The sequence below is a fragment of the Egretta garzetta genome, unplaced genomic scaffold, assembly GCF_000687185.1.
Source record: "Egretta garzetta isolate BGI_Z169 unplaced genomic scaffold, ASM68718v1 scaffold152, whole genome shotgun sequence".
NCBI classification, from domain to species: Eukaryota; Metazoa; Chordata; class Aves; order Pelecaniformes; family Ardeidae; genus Egretta; species Egretta garzetta.
Genome location: NW_009259037.1, coordinates 2,144,121 through 2,161,741, shown reverse-complemented (window position 1 = coordinate 2,161,741; position 17,621 = coordinate 2,144,121). Strand labels below are relative to the sequence as shown.

At 41.3% G+C, this 17,621-nt stretch overlaps 1 protein-coding gene across 1 annotated transcript in view; it reads right to left on the bottom strand.

Moving 5' to 3' along the window:
• ADAM12 (ADAM metallopeptidase domain 12) overlaps positions 1-17,621 on the bottom strand; it is a 191,025-nt gene that overhangs the window by 54,619 nt on the left and 118,785 nt on the right. Inside the window, exons 6-10 of the mRNA XM_009634874.2 lie at positions 10,422-10,605; positions 5,574-5,639; positions 4,503-4,574; positions 2,534-2,703; positions 1,260-1,344 (exon numbers count right to left, since the gene is read on the bottom strand). Coding sequence (XP_009633169.1) covers positions 1,260-1,344; positions 2,534-2,703; positions 4,503-4,574; positions 5,574-5,639; positions 10,422-10,605 — 577 coding nt within the window. The remainder of the gene's footprint in view (positions 1-1,259; positions 1,345-2,533; positions 2,704-4,502; positions 4,575-5,573; positions 5,640-10,421; positions 10,606-17,621) is intronic.

Genomic DNA, 17,621 nt, shown 5'->3' with positions numbered 1-17,621 from the left:
GCTCACCTTGTAAATCCTCCCAGTCGGAATCCATCTATACCTCATCCTCCACAAATGCACACATCACCCCAGCTTGGCTTCTTGCCTACTTGTCCAAGAGACCGCAGAGGACCCCTGCATTGTGGGCCAACCTCAGCTTGCACGCTCGTTAAGAAGGAAAGTGCAGGGGCTTCAAGGGGCTGTATCTCTGGGATTACCCTGCTACATGGATTGTCTTGAAGCAAAAGTCTTCGTGTCCCAGGCTCCAGGTTAGCCCCATGAAGCTTTGAAGAACTGGGAGCTTTCAGATCACACAAACTCTGAACATTGTGCGCTCCTGACCTTCCACCTCATTTATGTAGGGACCTGCAGCTGAGGTGTCCAGCAGAGCTGGAGAGCACCAGCACATCACCTAAGGTGTTGGAAGTCTAGACAAAGCTGTAGGAAACACAAAGGTTTTCAGCACGTGCAGGCTGAACTCGGAGGATTTCTAAGAGGTTTTCAGGGCTCCCTGGTTTTCTGCTCTGGAGTTGAGCTCTGAGGTCACCAGCTGAGCCTGCTACTGGCCTGCAAGCTTGGGGAGTCTATTGCAAAGCTTAGCTAATGCATGTCTATTGCAAAGCTTAGCTAATGTCAAACTTCTTTCCCCCGCTTTTGCACAAAACAGTTAAAAAAAACCCCAAAACTGAAAGAAAATCTGCCAGGACTACTTCCAGAAATTGGGTAAGATGTTTACTTGTATGTTCACCACGTCTAGCATCTAACAACAGCATTACCAGTAATATATCTCTGAGAGAGGCTCAGGTAGAATAAATGCTGCCATTGTTTGTTCGCATTGTCTGGCAATGCAATAAAATCACTGCGCTGCAAAGATGGAAAACAAGGCCTTACACAGGAAACTCTGTAAATACAGAATAAAATCAATACAATAAAAGATTCAGGATAGACTGTTGTTGCCTGTAACACTAGTATACCCAAGAGCATAACAAATACGTCTTCTGGTTCTCATCCTTCACAGCACCTCAGCACCTGACTTAATGATAATTAGGAGGCGAGGATTCTTGCAAAGAAGTCATGCTATATTTTAATGCAGTATTTTGCTTTTTTTTCCTCTATGGAAACTATCATTTACAAGCAATGCACATGTAGATACAGATAATATTGAAACTGAACACGAGACAAGTGGGGCTGATATTCTGGTGCAAAATACAGTACTACAGTACTTGAGATTGAGTCGCACCAGTTGGGCCAATTTCAAGTCCCTTGTTTTTACCACTTACCATGACGACCCCTCCAGACTGCTCTGCCGTGCACATGCTCATTATGGGCGCCATGCCAATAGTCGTCCCTTGGAAGTACACCCCGCTGCAGGAGGGCAGAAAGGAGAAGAAGAATCACAGTGTCACCACTCAGTGCCAAGGTACCACCGCCCTATTCTTTTCAGTCGTGCATTTTTGCCGCTCATCTCAAACAAAGATCCCAGCTCCAGGCATTTGCAGATTTAAAACAATGAAAAGCACAGATTAGCCATGTCGACTTGCCGAACTGACAGTGGCAGCATCCCTGCTATGAGAAAGAGTCGTTTGGTCACCCTCCTTTGGGTTTACTGCTGTAGGCACCCTTCTTTCCCTTCTTTTTTCCCTGACTGAAGTTGGGAATAGAAATACAAACATAAAAATAATGTCTCTAGCTCAAAGAAGGGTTATTTTAATGCAGTGGGAAGTTTATATGCTACTTGTTATAATACACAGCCTAGAATGTAATCATTCCAAACAAAGTGTTATTATACATAGAGAGTAATCAAATATCTCATGAGGGACAGTTTGGAAGGGCTTACTTAGATCTTACACAAATAATGTAAGAACATCTAGGTAATGAGCAAAGAGCTCCTTTTAATTACTAAGATGTCAGGTATGTTTATCTGTGTAGTATAAAGACCGGTGCATTGATCAAAATGATACCTTGTTCAAGAAAGAGGTATTTCTCTTACTTTTTTTTTTTTTTAAGAGTGCTTTTACTCTGAGTGTGTTTACTCAATTACTTTAATCCAGGAACCAGCAGCAGGGTAAAAGATGCGTATGATTTAATTTTTAAGTCACCAATGCAAACAGATTGTCCAACTTAGACTGCATTTTAAAGTTTACTGAAGTCTTTCTGCTAACCAACAGGCTTTGCATAGTGCCCCCCCCTAGCTCTACTTTTGGGGTGAGGGCAGGACTGCCTTTTCAGTAACAATTTAGGCTGAGACCAGCTTAAACGACTTGTAAATTCATACCTGAAGTATTTACCAGCTTATTACACTTCTACACAAGCTGTATTCAGGAAAGGCCTACAAGTAACAGAGCTATTGCAGAGCTGAGGAAAGAAATTAATCTGAAGCATCTGCTGAAGGGCTCTGCAAAATGCTTTTATGTTTGATGTTTGCAGGGGAGAAAGACAAACCCCCAGGAGCACAGATGTTCCTCCCAATGGCTTTAGCAACTGGGGAAGAATTCAGTACAGCTATTCTCAAATCACTGAAATCCTGGCCGATATTAAAAATAGTTAAGTCTACCTTATCAGCTGTGCATTGTCATGGGGTTTACGAGGTAGTAGTTTTAGCTTTCTCCAGTCCAGAAACTCATGGAGGCTGGTGAAAGGGTCTTGAGAAATAGAGCACTTATCCATGTCATTCCATACTTCCACTCCGACCAGGGCTACTCGAATATTTAGTGGCCTATAGAACTAACGAGAAAAGAAGAAGAGAAACATGTCTTCAAAATCCATTTTAGACCGCACTGAATTAGAATATTTCAACAGATGCATAATGTCCATATGGCCCTTTCTTGAAGGGGCTTAAAAGGTCTCTTCTCCAGGGCAAAAGTTAACACCGGACAGGACTGACTCAGACAAAATATTTCCATGACTTACAGAAAACAGTTCTGACCTGACTAAATACCTATAAGGCACTCAAAGACATCCAGAGATACGCTACTTCTCTATGTCCCACCCAAGTTTGGTATCTTCCTTCAAGATGAAACACTGCAACTGCCTTCACATGTCCTTCACTTCTGAACAAATGTGTTGCTATGGCAGATGACTCTCTGCCCTCTGTCACTAGCACCAAAGCAATTCAAGAGGCAGAGGAAGCTGTGTTGTGCTACGGTTGTGGTTTAATACAGTAGCTGAAAATTCATAGAATCATAGAATGTTTTGGGTTGGAAGGGACCCCTAGAGGTCACCTAGTCCAACCCCCCTGCAGTGAGCAGGGACACCGCTAACTAGATCAGGTTGCTCAGCCAGAGTCATCGTGTCTTGCTCACGGCAGCTAAAACCAAGTGTTTTTAGCACTGTGGGCTACACCCACTGTCATCCCACTGGTAAATGCCACAGTTGCTGCAAGAGGGGAGCTGGAGCAGCATTAGCAATGGAGCGGAGAGAACAATTCTAATGTGAGACTAATGTGAAGAAGGATTCAAGAATCGATCAAGTCCAGATTTGGCTGACAGTCAGAGAAAAGCATATACTAGATCTTTGTCTTGTTTATATGCATTACAGTCATTTGGATAACATTGGCATTTGCTGAGCATAAATTAAGCACGAAACATAAATATATTATAACATGCAAAATTAATTTTGAGCAGGTAACATATAAACACCTGTCCTCCAGTAATAAGTCAGCAAGACAATTATGAAAGAGGTGAAGGTGTCTTCAGCAGCTTGTTTTTAATCAAGAATGCTTCTCCTTGAGCTATGGCCCTTAGAGTATCACTTGATAAGTTGTCAGCTAAATTAAGACTCCCTCAGTTATAATTTCACTACTGGACTCCTAATTTTTTCTGGCCGTAGAGCACAATAAAAGTAAACTTTAATTTGTTCAAAAACCACTGCAGAGGACTCAGCATTTATTGTCAAGAAATTACTTCAAGTACAAAAAAATTGCTCTCATTCAGCCATCAACTTCTGCTTCCTTATGCACTGCATATTTTTCATTCCGCCATCTTGCCTGGGCTATATATCTTATTGACCGTGTCTTCACAGGCCCTTTGTTGGCCTTACCATTAGGCCAATCCTTGCTGCTGCAAAGGACTTTGTTCTCCAAATTCCTCCTCAAAATAATCCTTTTCCTATGGGTTGTTCCATATGTGATTATCTCCATGCTCTTCCCAGGTTAGTAAAATCCTAGGGCTAAATTGTACATCTCCTTAGGAACAGTGCTTCCACAGATATATCCATCCCATATATAGCAGAGCAGAGCTCACAGCTTAGCATGTTGAAGGGCATATGAAAGGTTTAAGTTTACTTTTTTGGTTTTCCTGGTTGGAGAGAAGCATTGCTCTGAAATACCAGAGCATTAGGAAAGCAGCAGGGTTACCTCCTTCAAAAGGTGGGCGGATAAGGAGATGTGGCAAAGGTGGTGAAAACTGCTGATCTGAGCATGGCAGCTTTTTAATTTACCCGTAGAAGAAACATAGATTTCACAGCAACACCCTTCAGAAAATGTAGTGAGTTTGGAAAAAGCGAAGTAATGGTCGTGTTCTTACCTTATCAACATAGTTTGCAATTTCTATCAGCCTCTGCTTAATTTTTTCCACATCCTTGCCTTGTCTCTGAAACTTGGAACGTAAAGGATCAATGTACTAGCAGCACAAATATCATAGTTTCCCCCCAACAGCCACCTTACTCTGCCAGCATTGTTGGAGATGTTTGGGAATTACACAGTGTGACCAAAGGCCATCAGGCAGACTCCTGTTGGCTTCACAGGACCATGGTCTGCCTCAGAATAAGCACAGGCTATGGAGCACGATTTTAGTTCTCACAAAAAGATTTTAAAATCCTGAAGTCTTATACAGGGATCTTTCAGGGACTGATGTTTTGTGAAAGAGAAAAGGTTTTTCTGTTAGCTGTTTTGGCTCTGGCAGCAGAGTGATTGTAATTCCCTAACTAGCTGTGTTCAAGGAGACAAAAAATAATGTAAGTAGCAAAATAATTCAAACCAAGATTTAGATCTTTGGATGCCATTCAACTCACTGGAACATTTCTACAGCCAGTCCCATTTACTCGCTTTGAAGCTCTCCTTGCAAACCATCAGGAAGGCAGTCATGCTTCATGCAATGTGATGGCAAAGTACTGCTCCAAAGGCAAGGGCAGGATCCTACCATGTCTTCCCAACAGTGATGGTCCTGACGAGGGCAGAGTCAATGGCAATGAAGACTTAACTAGCTCAAGGAGATCCTGGGCAGTGAATTAGTATTTGCCTCTTCTTCAATTACTGCCAGATATCCCAGTTATTTGAGAGTCAAATTCCTTATGAAGTATTGCAAGAAATTTTACAATTGACCATCAGTGTGGTCCTATCTTAATAGTGCCTTCCACTGCTTAGCCCTAATTAGGGAAGAAGATTTACTTTTGAAAACCATCACATTCCTGTCTGAAGCACGTTACTTGCAATACCATGGTGCCTTCCACTGCTTAGCCCTAATTAGGGAAGATTTACTTTTGAAAACCATCACGTTCCTGTCTGGAGCACGTTACTTGCAATGCCATTGTAGCTGAACCGAGCTACCTGCTTCCTACCCGTGCTTGCCATAAGTTTTTAGTTTTAAATTTCTTACCTCACGATTATCTGCCACAATAACAAGCTCCACGTACTTCGTTGTCTTCAGAGTCTCCCTCTTGTACTGCCGAAAAAGATGAAAATGATATTTTGGTTTTGCAGTAAGCGACCTTTGGAATCAGCTCTGCCTCAGTTCAACAAAGCTCTTGCAAGAGGAGATACACAACACCTCAGACTTCCAAAGACTTCACTACATACAAATGTTTATTGTATTTCTTCTCCTCATGGAAGTTTTCTTTTTATCTACTACAACAGAAATAGTCTATGCAGTACTTCAAAAAAAAAAAAAAAAAACCCACCAGGATTTGATCACAGCAAGCAGGAAAGTGGTACAAAGTCTCTCTCAACCTTTCAGCTTTCTGCAGTTGAAATGTTTGAGTTATCTTTCCTTGCAGAAGAATATAATCTCTAGCAGAAAGACCTTCGCTATTTCCAAGGCGCATTTAAAGAAATGATGAGATGACTTTTAGCAAACATTTCACACAATAGACAAAATGGCTACTAAGAAAAATGAGAGATAAAGGGATACTAAGTGAAGCAGAGAAGAGATCAAGTGGTCAACTGATAAATTATGTAGGAAGAAAAACCCAAGAACAAAAACTGCAGAAAAAACTGGAATGAACTGTCAGTGTCTGGGGAAGCAAACTAATACTCTAGAAACGGGAGGCATACATTTAATTTTGTATCTGTATACTTATATAAAACAGCTGGTCACGCTACTCGCAGTTCTAAATGCAGATCTAAAAGAATCACAGTGCTTAGCTGCAAAAAGATCACGGAAGAAAATGAAAATAGTGCTAATCACAGCAGAGCTCCTCTGCTACCCTAAATTTAAGTGACCTGTTAATGCCTGTAAGTTCTGTGAATTACAGCAGCTGAGCATCTATTCTATCATTCCTCCCTTGTTTCTGGAATGAGACAGTCAGGGAAAAGAGGTCTCAGCAGTTTATCTGATCTTCATGCCAGAACTTAAGGAGCTTAAGCAGATGCATGACCTACTAATGACCATGATGCCTTCAACAAAACCAATTCTCTATAACCTAAAACATGACTAAAGCTTTCCGAAGCAAATTGTTCCAAAGCAAACTGTGTGATCCCCTAAGCTAAGTCAGTGCTGGACATCACCTTCCAGCCAAATTTCACAAAGTTTTCTTTGCATTACCCAAGTGTTCCTCTGTTATCTGCAGATTAATCATTTTGAATGTTTTGCAGGAAGCATTGTGTTTAAAGGAAAGTAACAGTTGCAACCTTTTGCAACTCCGACTTTCAAGCTCGTATTTAATAGCGTTATACAGCCTCAAGCTACAATCACTGGAAAACAGTTAAGTTCCATTTGGACAGTATTTATGAACTGAGAAAGCGGTGGAAGCTATCATTAATGAACTAAACATCAATGATACAAACACTTCACAGGATTACACTTATTAGGGGGTCTGGCAAATGAGCTCAGGCAGATATTCTTACAACTTCTCCTGGTATTGGGGTTCTCCATCACCTTGTGCTTTTCTGGAGGCAACTGTCACCACCACAGCGTCATGGTGTGTGTGCAGACTTGGTGCACATACCCACGCCTTGTCTGCCACATAGGTCATCAGCACGGAGTCCCCATGTCCCCTCCTGCTGCTCCTGGAACAGCAGCAGATGCAATACAAAGGGCCTGCCATGTCTCAGTAGACTTCAGCGGAACCCACAGTGCTCTGGCAGAGCTTGATTTACCTCCCTGCAAAATATATCAGACATGAGTGAGATGCCACATAAGGCAAATGACCATGTGGGTGTTGTTTGTGATGAAATTGATCTCCCAGACACTAAAAGTCTAACATAAACCTGACATTTATTATGCGGTCCTGGTCAGAGACATACTCCCAAGGTGCCTCTAGTCTTCTTCCTGGAAGGATGGGGTCCAGAGCAGGTCCACCAAGATGATGCAAGGACTGGGAAGCCTGCCATATGAGGATAGGCTGAGAGAACTGGGCTTGTTCAGCCTTGAGAAAAGGAGGCTCAAAGGGGATCTCATCACCATCTACCAGTATTTAAAGGGTGGCTACAAAGAAGATGGAGACACCCTTTTCACAAGAAGTCACATGGAAAAGATGAGGGGTAATGGGTACAAGTTAATCCTGAGAAGATTCTGACTGGACATGAGAGGAAAATTTTTCCCCGTGAGAACAGTCAACCACTGGAATAATCTCCCCAGGGAAGTGGTTGACTCCGCCACACTGGACACTTTCAAGCCTCAGCTGGACAGGGCGCTGGGCCGTCTCGTCTAGACTGGGCTCTTGCCCAGAAAGGTTGGACCAGATGATCCTTGAGGTCCCTTCCAACCTAGGATTCTATGATTCTGCGATTCCAAACCAAGAGCAAAAATAAGACATTCCAGATACAAAGATATAAGAACTCCTCTCTCACATCAGTCAGTTTAAACCATTTACTTTTTACCAAGAGTAAAACTCTTTGGGCTGGAGAGAGTTAGCCTGAGAGAAATTGGCTAGCAGGGTGTAATCATGTAAGCCTCTGGTGACTGACTTGCATAACGAATCCATTCCTGTGATTTGCCCAAAGGCTATGTGCATTCCTTGGATACAATGTTTATTTATAAAGTATACCTAATTATGACTTCTTTCAGCTTGCTTTCTGCAGCTGACTGCATCAATGCACAAGCCATTGCCTGAGTTAATCCTTCAGAATTAAAACGAAGAGTCAGTAATAAAGCCATGATAGATATGCACGATGGGAGACAATATGCCTTGTTCCACTGACCGTTGCGTTTCCCCCCTGCTTCTACCACACTGGTGCTATCACAAAATTGCTGTCCCATGCCACTGTAGCCCTTCCTAATACCTGGGAATTGGCAAGGCTTGGATTCACACTGCAGTGTTGCAGCCTCTCTCTTTCTCCATGATCCACTTGCCCTGAATGGTTCATCTGGCTGAGCTGGGGTCCACCAGCACCACCAAAATGGTTATTTTGTGTGGCTACAGAAAAAAAGTCGTACTGTAGGGGCTGTCTTACACATCAGGTTTGCTTTCTGTAGAATCCTAGCTCAATGAAGCTCAACTGGAAAACACACTCCCTACTGCAACTTGATGGTCCACTGAGATATGAAATGACCCAGTAGCGACAGAGACCCAGCTCCAGCAGGGCAAAACGTGTCTGCCCACATCTGCTACATTACCTGACTTGCTCTATGAAATCTCATGTTTGGAGCTGGGAAGCTGAGTCTACTGTTTGTCCCATCATTTATCTGTATTTAAATCTAACCCAAAGGCTAGTCTAACTTTGTGATATATTGATCTCATGGTTCAGCTCTGCTCAATAAGAATTTAGTGTAGGTAGCCGAGTGAGGGGTCAGGGGAAAAAAACTAAACAAAAAGCTCGCCCCAAACCTGTCAAGAAGCCAGAAATTTTCATTATGCCCTGAACATGAGATTAGATTTCTGCTTACTTCTGTCACCCAGTGTAATTTAGAGCAGCCTTATGCCTCCATACTTTGCAGGTCATCTTTATTCAGTATGTCCTGACAGTCTGCTTTAGCTGATGACAACATTGAAATGTGAAAACTCACTGCACACATTACATCTGACAACTTTCAGAATTCATATATTAGAAGCGTATCCAACATACTCATTATATATATTGTACCTATCCATATGATGTGGCTGTTGACAGGTTTTATAATTAGGTCCACTGAACCACAGCAAAAATATTTTTCAGATATTTAAGGTGAGTTCTGGCACGTAGTTGAAGCCATCAACAAGATGTGAGAACCATAAGGGTAATAGTAAAATTGCTTTGATTATATCAGCTAGTTGTACGCACACATTTTATTTCAGTTTCCTAGTGTTACATTGATTACTTCAGTGAAATTCAGTCAAAAATCACAAAGGCTTTGAGGAAACCTTAATAAAGTTGTGAAAAGTACTTTTCCAGTGCTTTCAACCTACACACATTTTTAGAAATATGCTTAGCCCATATATGCAAAGGCTAATGGATTAGATGTAACATTTAGTATTCCTAAAATGTAAAATAACTTAATTCCACTACATAAATAATATCTAGGGATGCCATTTAGGTTGCTTTCCTTAACAATTAAACTGATGCAAAGGCTACATGCAAGTATAAATCCCCATATGTGACATTCAATAAATGCTGAGGACAGATTTGTACCATTGTATAATTTCTGAACACCTAGCCCAGACTTTTCTACAATCCTCATCCAATATTCAGATGAACTTATTACAGTATCTCCTCTTCCTGGTTTTTAGCTCATTTATTTTTCTACAATTTCCGTTAGCTACATGCATTTCACATTAAGTGCATTTCTTCCTACATAAAAACAATAAATCTGTAAAATAATACAGTGAGAATTTGTTTTGTCTGCACAAGATACTTTCCTACTGAATGTAAAGGTTCAAAACCTAATGTTAGCAAAGTATCGCAGCTATCGTGTTCTCTTCCATTTGTGTGGGCAAGAACTTTTCCAGACATTGCTCAGTGTTCTCATGGGGTCTTATATTCTGGCTATAATCATACGTGAGCTAAAACATATTACCATAATATGAAACCATTAACTTTTCTGTGCCATCTCGTTACCAAAAAGAAAGTAAAAACCAAGTCATGCATGCAGGATCAAGAAAAAATAATAAAGCTTTAGCAAATCATGTGAGCACACGCTTAATTTTAAGCATGCACTTCAGCACATGACATCAAGAGAAGCTGACTGTATGGTTTAACGTTTTGCTCAGCAAGGACTCTGTAACACAGGGTTTTAGTAGGCAGTAGCATGGAAATGCTATGGGAGATGTACTCAGCAAACCAGAAACAGAAAAGTGCATCATCCACCTACCCTGCCAGCTCGAGAATGGTGTGATGTGTCATTGTCAACAGCTCTCATGGCAGAGATGTCCAGCTGGTGGCCACAGGATCCTGGGGCTATTTTCAAATTCTCTGCTCGGTAGATCTTGTGTTCACTCGTAGCACCTTCTAATGGCTCCAGAATGTAGCTTTTGTTTTCAAATACAATAATTCCCCTGTAACAGAAGAAAACAGAGGAAGATGCATGGTTTTCAAGAGTTTGTCTACAAGAAAGTTACAATAGGTTTTAATAATGATGGAGTACGAAAAAGCAAAACTCTGATTTACAATGTCATGGTCGGGTGGAGCAGGAAACGTGAAAGCTGTATATTTGTCATTGCAGCACACTATACTCTAAAAGAAGCAATGGCTCAAAGAAAATTTTCCTCTTCTAAAGTGTTGTACTGTAGAGCAAAATTATATTTGTATTTTATGTGTTTTCCATTCTCCCAGTGATGCATTGCCATTGCTGAGCGGAGTCACGACGTGCGCGTTTCTGAGGACCCACGGCAAACCGTAATGAACAAAAGCATGGTGAAATGCTTTTGTAAGAAAAGGTACAGAGTGAAAGTATTCATTACGATCTGCAGTGTGCGTTATACCTTTTAAACCGAATGCTGATGCAAGCATCAATTCTGTCAGATGAAAGAGGCATTGCAGTATTGAAATCGATTATTAAACATTGCACAGTGAGGCAGCAGAATGAAGCTCAGATATATTAACCAGTGGATTCCTGTTTAGCTCATTTTACTACCCAAAATAATAATTTTTTACAGCAATACCACCTGCTCTCTGAGGATCTCAGAGATTAGAATAAGATCTGAGGATCTCAAAGATTTAGGAGAAGAGGAAATGGCCTCAAGTTGTGCCAGGGCAGGTTTAGGTTGGACGTTAGGAAAAATTTCTTCCCCAAAAGGGCTGTCAGGCACTGGAAGGGGCTGCCCAGGGAAGGGGTCGAGTCCCCAGCCCTGGGGGGATTTAACAGCCGGGCAGAGGCGGTGCTGAGGGCCAGGGTTTGGGGGTGGGATGGCAGGGGTAGGGGAATGGTTGGGCTGGGGGAGCTTAAAGGGCTTTTCCAACCTAAACAATTCTATGGTTCTATGATTTCCCATCACTGAAGGAAGCACTCTTGTGGCACTGCTTTAAGCTACAGTATGCGAAGAGGACAGAGGGGTTTAGGAAGGGATACAACACCTTGCTCCAAGAAACATGTGGAAGAACCTAGGACACATAGCCAATTCTGGGCTTCATGTGCTGCCTCCTGACTAAAAACCGCTCTCCCTATATACTCCAGACAACTCCCCAAATAAAAGCCATGCGTGGGTTCTTGTGATGGGTCCTGCCCAATTATTCTGAGCTGCTACAGTAAAACAGTTGACAAAAAGTTGAATAGCTTTCCAGTTCCTCCTGTTGAGGGAGCTGCTGGCATAAGGCTGCTCTTTCAGCTCAGCCCAGGAAATCTAGGCAGTGTGCTATGGCTGTCCATGGTCTGTGCATGCTGGAATAGGATTTCTGGTACTATATGGCATGAAGTAGGATGATCTCCAACAATGCTGCTGGAATTAGTAATTTTAACTGCAACTGTAGGACCACAGAGCAAAAAGACTGCTCTACTGCACATCAGGGCTGGCACGGCGTAAGAAGGCATGGAGTAGGCTTACAGACAGGGCTCAGGTAGAAAGTCCAGTAAGAGACAGGAATTTAATATTCTGTGCCTAACTTGCAAGTGTCTGACTTGCATCCTGAGCACATACTGCCAACCACACAGGAGGGGGCTAGGTAATTCCAACATCGAGCTGGACATCAGGTTTTGTTGGGTAACTGTGACCCGAGAAGGGCACCCTATAAACCTCATTTCTCGGTTCTAAACTAGGGATAAGCATTCGCTTAGGGGTTGTTGTAAGCATTCATCAATTAATTAGACACTACAGTGAATAGCGCACCGCATTACTAATTCCTTCCCTGTCTTTAAATTATGAAGGCATTAATCCCTAAGCACTGGCAACGATTCAGCAGCAATAATTACAATCTACCTACCTGGAATTCCATGAAACTTTTAATTGGCCAAAGCATTCTTCCTCCATTCCTCCTCTAAACTGCTCTATACTGTCTATAAACACTACTAAACAACAATCATTTTCAGCCCAAAGCTGGCTGTATTTTATTAGTGTGTCTTTTGGGTGTATGGGAAGTGTCTGCTCTTTTTATTTCTGTCTGTAGTGCGACAAAGATAAGATACTACAACTGTTGCGAGACCGATACGTGTCTCCATACAATTCTTCTGCAGAAAGCTAAAAAAAGAAAAGAAGGGAAGAGGAAGCACCCAGAAGCAGGTTAATGACACCATAAAGATGATTTAAAAATAAAAAGTAAAATGATTAGGAAAAAGCTGCCCTAGCTATTCTATTCTTAGCAAGATATGATGAAGAAACTCAAAATCTTTGACCTCCTAACCAGTTAACTGACATTTTCATTCCAAGCTGACTGCATAGTTTTGCTACAAAACATCATCAGCGTCAGTTCAGCTAAGCCAACAGATGACCCTTTTACTGTTAACTAGAACAGCTAGACTCCAAGAGAAAAAAAAAAAAAAAATTATACTGGAAACCCATGATGTTAAAGGCAACAGCATTCGCAGGAGCCTGCTTTACCAATCTGAACCAAGAATCAGGGTCTGATAATTCATCTGTAGCTTCTGTAGTTCCCTTGGCAAATCAGGTAAGATACATTAATTACCCATCGCACAGGCATGCTCTGTATGATGGATCACACTAGGAAAAGCAGGGCTGATTTATCGCAGCAACCCTTGTAGCTACAGCTCAGGATACACTATAGCACGCGTGACGTATGCGAGACCTCCGAGCAGGTCACCCCATGATTTGAGTAACCTTACACCCTACAGTTCTAAATTCTTTTCAGGTCTGCCTTATTCCTTGAAGAATTTAGGAAACTAGGACAACGTATTCCCTTTACTCCGATAACCAGCAACTCTGTAATCAGCACAATCAAATAAGGATTGTTGTCTTTCCCTTGTGCAATTAATCATTTAATTTTGGAGGCAGCTGGAACCAGCAATGGAGGCAGAAGCCCATTAGTCACTGTTTGAGATGGGCCAGCCTGACCATTCCCTTTACTGACAACTCAAAACCAACATAAAACCCTGAAGGGTTTTATTTTTAATGCTATACTTTATCCTGCTTAGAACATTAACTCATTAAAAAAAAAATGACTTAAATAATTTTCTTTAATTATTTACACTAGAAAGGGAGAGACTTAGTAGTATCCTTTTACTGGGTAAAGCGCTCTCTCTGTCTCTCTCTCTTTTTTTCTTTTTCTTTTTCAAGACGGCATCTTGGTGTCAAGAGTTCATAGCCAAAACATGCCACATTAATGCCAGGTTTCCAATGCACCCCTTGTATACCCAGCTACTGTCTAAAGTAACTAAATAACCATTTCTTTACCTCTTATTTTCTTTAGTTGCAGAGGATATGGACAAATGAACAGATAGCAGAGTGATTAATCTTGTTTTCTACCAAGCACACCAGAGCCAGGGCGACCTATTCACCTTGCCACTGAGACTCCCATCCCAAGCGACAGCATGAGCCTTTAAGAACAGTTCCACCTTTGCATGGGAAGCAATCCCATGGTAAAAAAAATCCGCAGATTCGGCATAAATGAAAATATATTTTTCATTTAATGCACACGTATCCTTTGAGTGCTGCCACAGGATATCAGCACCTGGCTTTGTGACCATCTGTAATAAGATAATGAGTATCAAATATGAATTATCTTGGCCAGCTCTCTGTTTTTGACTAATTTTCTTTTCCTACAATTGCATTTTTCCCCATCAATCAGTGCCAAGCACAGCACCTTAAAAATGTACCTAGTCAAAAGCTATGGTTTCTGTCTTTTTTGGTGTGGCAGGATTAGATGCACAATACCTACCAGTCATTCAGTACTAAAAATTTGATGCAAATAAAATAAATTCAGAATTACTTTTTTTCCTTCCACTTTTGTCAGGTGTTTCAAAAAAGCCTCTGTTACTCCTACACCATTTCTGTGTCTTCCTCTTGAACATGGTTCTCCCACGCTCCTGAGTCAGCCCATGTTCCCCAAAGACCAAGACAGCGCAACTTTTCCATTTTTCAAGAGGCAATAATGTTAAATAAGATAAAGCTACAGTTCCCCAACCAAAAATTATACAAGGAACCCCAAAAGGATTTCAGCAACTCTGTGAGTACCCAAGAAGTGGCTATTCTTTAAGACCAACTTGTACTGAAATCAGTGGGATTTCTACCATTACCTCTACCAGGCAAAAGACTACCAGAATTCCCAAGCTTATAAATATTTGGGAAAAATGCAATATAAAGTACATATTTTTTGGTCTCCAGGTATCTAAGTCATGGCATCTGTGTTTTTCCCAGTCCCAAACCATACTGATGCTGGGGAAGTCAGAAAGCTCTTGCAAATGAGCCAGGCAGGAAAGACAAGAGACAATTCAACCCCTATCTAAGACTGTGAGGCTGTCCTTTTCATCACTGGTAGCACAGAGGGAGGGAAAAGAAAAAAATCTATACCATATAGCATGTCCAGACATCAGTTCACAGGCTCCAAGCCAACTGGAAGCAGCTTCAGTGTGGTCTTGAGCCTGAGCTAATATTTTACTCTACCTCTCAACAGGGTTTGAATCCTGCTCATGTCTGGTGGTCAGCAGCAATTAAACCACATCCGCATTGCTGTTAATCAGCTCTGGACATGAACGACTCATTGGTATTTGCCTACTGTACGCCATTACATGCCATATAGGCACATGGGGAATGCGTATATGAGATGGTCTATGATGGGAGAACTCTCTCCATCTCAGAGAAAAAGAAATTAAAACATAACTTAAATAATTAATTTGTTATTAATTGGTGTTGAACTTGCCAGGAATCTCTCAATTAGGGAAATGCAATGTGATGGAATAATTCCACTATTTAAATTGTCAATAAAGTCAAATGTGATTTTTTTTTTATTATTTTAAAAAGAAAAACCAAAACAAAACCTAATGCAAGGCCAGTCGTGTTTCATAAATCAACAGGCTTTAGGAAATCTCAAAATATAAATGGGATTTTTCTTTTCCAACTTGTCAGCAGAAGCAAAGGCCCTGCCAACACAAACCATCAACTCATACTTGTCTGAGAAATTGTGATGCTGAAGTAAAACTTGGCTAGGACAGCATTATATGAAACTGTTATATATTATTCTGCTGTACCATACAGGGTAAGTTAAGTAAATCAATAAATCTGATATCCATGAATGCAATTAAACATTTGGTTTTAATGAAGCTCAAAGTTATACTCATTTCTAGACAATAATAATAAAAAGCTCTATTACCACTGGAAGAGGAATGTAGATGTTTTCAGTTTGTAAGAAATTAATTAGACTACAGAGGGCTGTCACGCTTACACACCACATATTCACATTTAAGTCGGTCTCTGCCCACAGATGGCAAAATTTTGTGCAGTACTCATGTGCCACCTAAAAACCTCCAGGACCTTCATTTCATAACTAATGCTACAGCTTCCAAAGTAAAGGGACCAATCCCACAGCTGTACCACCGATTGCAATGGGAGTTTTAGGTGAACAGATAACAGAATTGGAGCCTCGTGGCCCTGGAGTCTTGCTCTCATGATGCTCGAGATGGAGGTACAGCAATTACTCACTGCAGTATTTTTCAACATGCATGATATCAGAAGGTGATCTGTAAAGTGATAGGGCATTTTTATTTATTTTTCTTATCAATTCTACATTCTCAAGACTTTGTAAAACAAATTCCCAGGCAAGTAAGCAGGCAAACAAACAAAAGAGGAAGAAAAATGAAGTAGTGAATGAAAACTTCACTTTTAGTTTGTTTTAATTAGTTGCAGAATAATACTATTGGGATGAATGAACAATATGATCTGCAGGCTGTTTTTCTAATGGTCTAGGTCATCTTTATGTATTTTCCAAATGGTTTGGTTCTTCTTTAACGTTAAAGAACCAGGAAATAGAGAGAATGGGAGCTGGACTCCAGAAACAGAAGTACTCCTGTCTCCACCACTGGCCCTGGACAGCCTCGGACAGGCATTTCACCTCTTTCTGCATCAGTTCACCACCTTTAAAATGGGGTAAATTTTAGTAACCTGACACAATAATTACCTATGGGTGAAGAGCATGACACAAGACCCAGCTAATACTGTTATCCAACTATACTGCACATCAGGATTTCATTAAAATAACAAGTCTGACCCAAATCAACAAAGGGCAACATCTCAAATGCAGGTTAAAGCAGTAGCATTACGGGGTTCACATATCGCAGTAGTGGTAGAGCTGTTCTTATGCAGCCACATCATTAGTCAAATATGTTTTATTCCAGCCAAGGCCTTTCATTAACCTGAAAATATATTCTGTAGCACAGTGTCTAAAATGTAGTCATATACCCAGAGACAGTAGCACGCACTTAGTCCTTTCTCAGCGCAAGGCTGATTTGTCCAAGTGAATGAGTATTGGTCTGCAACTTTGATGCCTGGAATTTAAGTAGGGAGTTACTTGAATTGAAAGCGATAATGCAATTCCATGTCCAGCATTTGGCTTGCAAGAAACAGTAATTGTGTTATCAGAGAAAGCGTCGCATGTGAGCTCAACTGGGAGGGTGACAAGAGAGACCCAGGAAAGCAGAGAAAAATGAAGAAGGGAAGAGACGTCGGCATCGGGGCCAATCCAGCGAGCACATTTCATAGCACTGTGCAGCAAACGGCGTAATGATAAAAGAAGGCTTGATTCAAACTCAAGCATCACATTAAGGCTCATAGGATGCTTTTTCAAGACACAAAATCTCTAAAAATATTTTTAGTTTTAGTTTCATGGGTTTTTTTTAACTTCAGTGTTGTTAGACAACAGACTTGATGGAGAAGGGGCAGGCTCAAACAGCCGGGTACAGATCATCCCTCGTGCTTGTCCTAGCAGTAGCAGCGATGCTCGGGGGATTACTGTGCACCTGGGGACAGCGTGCACACAGTTGTCAAAAAATGGACATAATGTTCATCTTGGATCACAGAGGTGATTGTGAACCAGGAGCTGTTTACCACTTGAACAGCCAGAGTACAAGAAGCTATGAAACCCCCGAAGCTGAAGGCTTTCGAATGTTAAGCTCAAAAACCTCCAGTAGTTT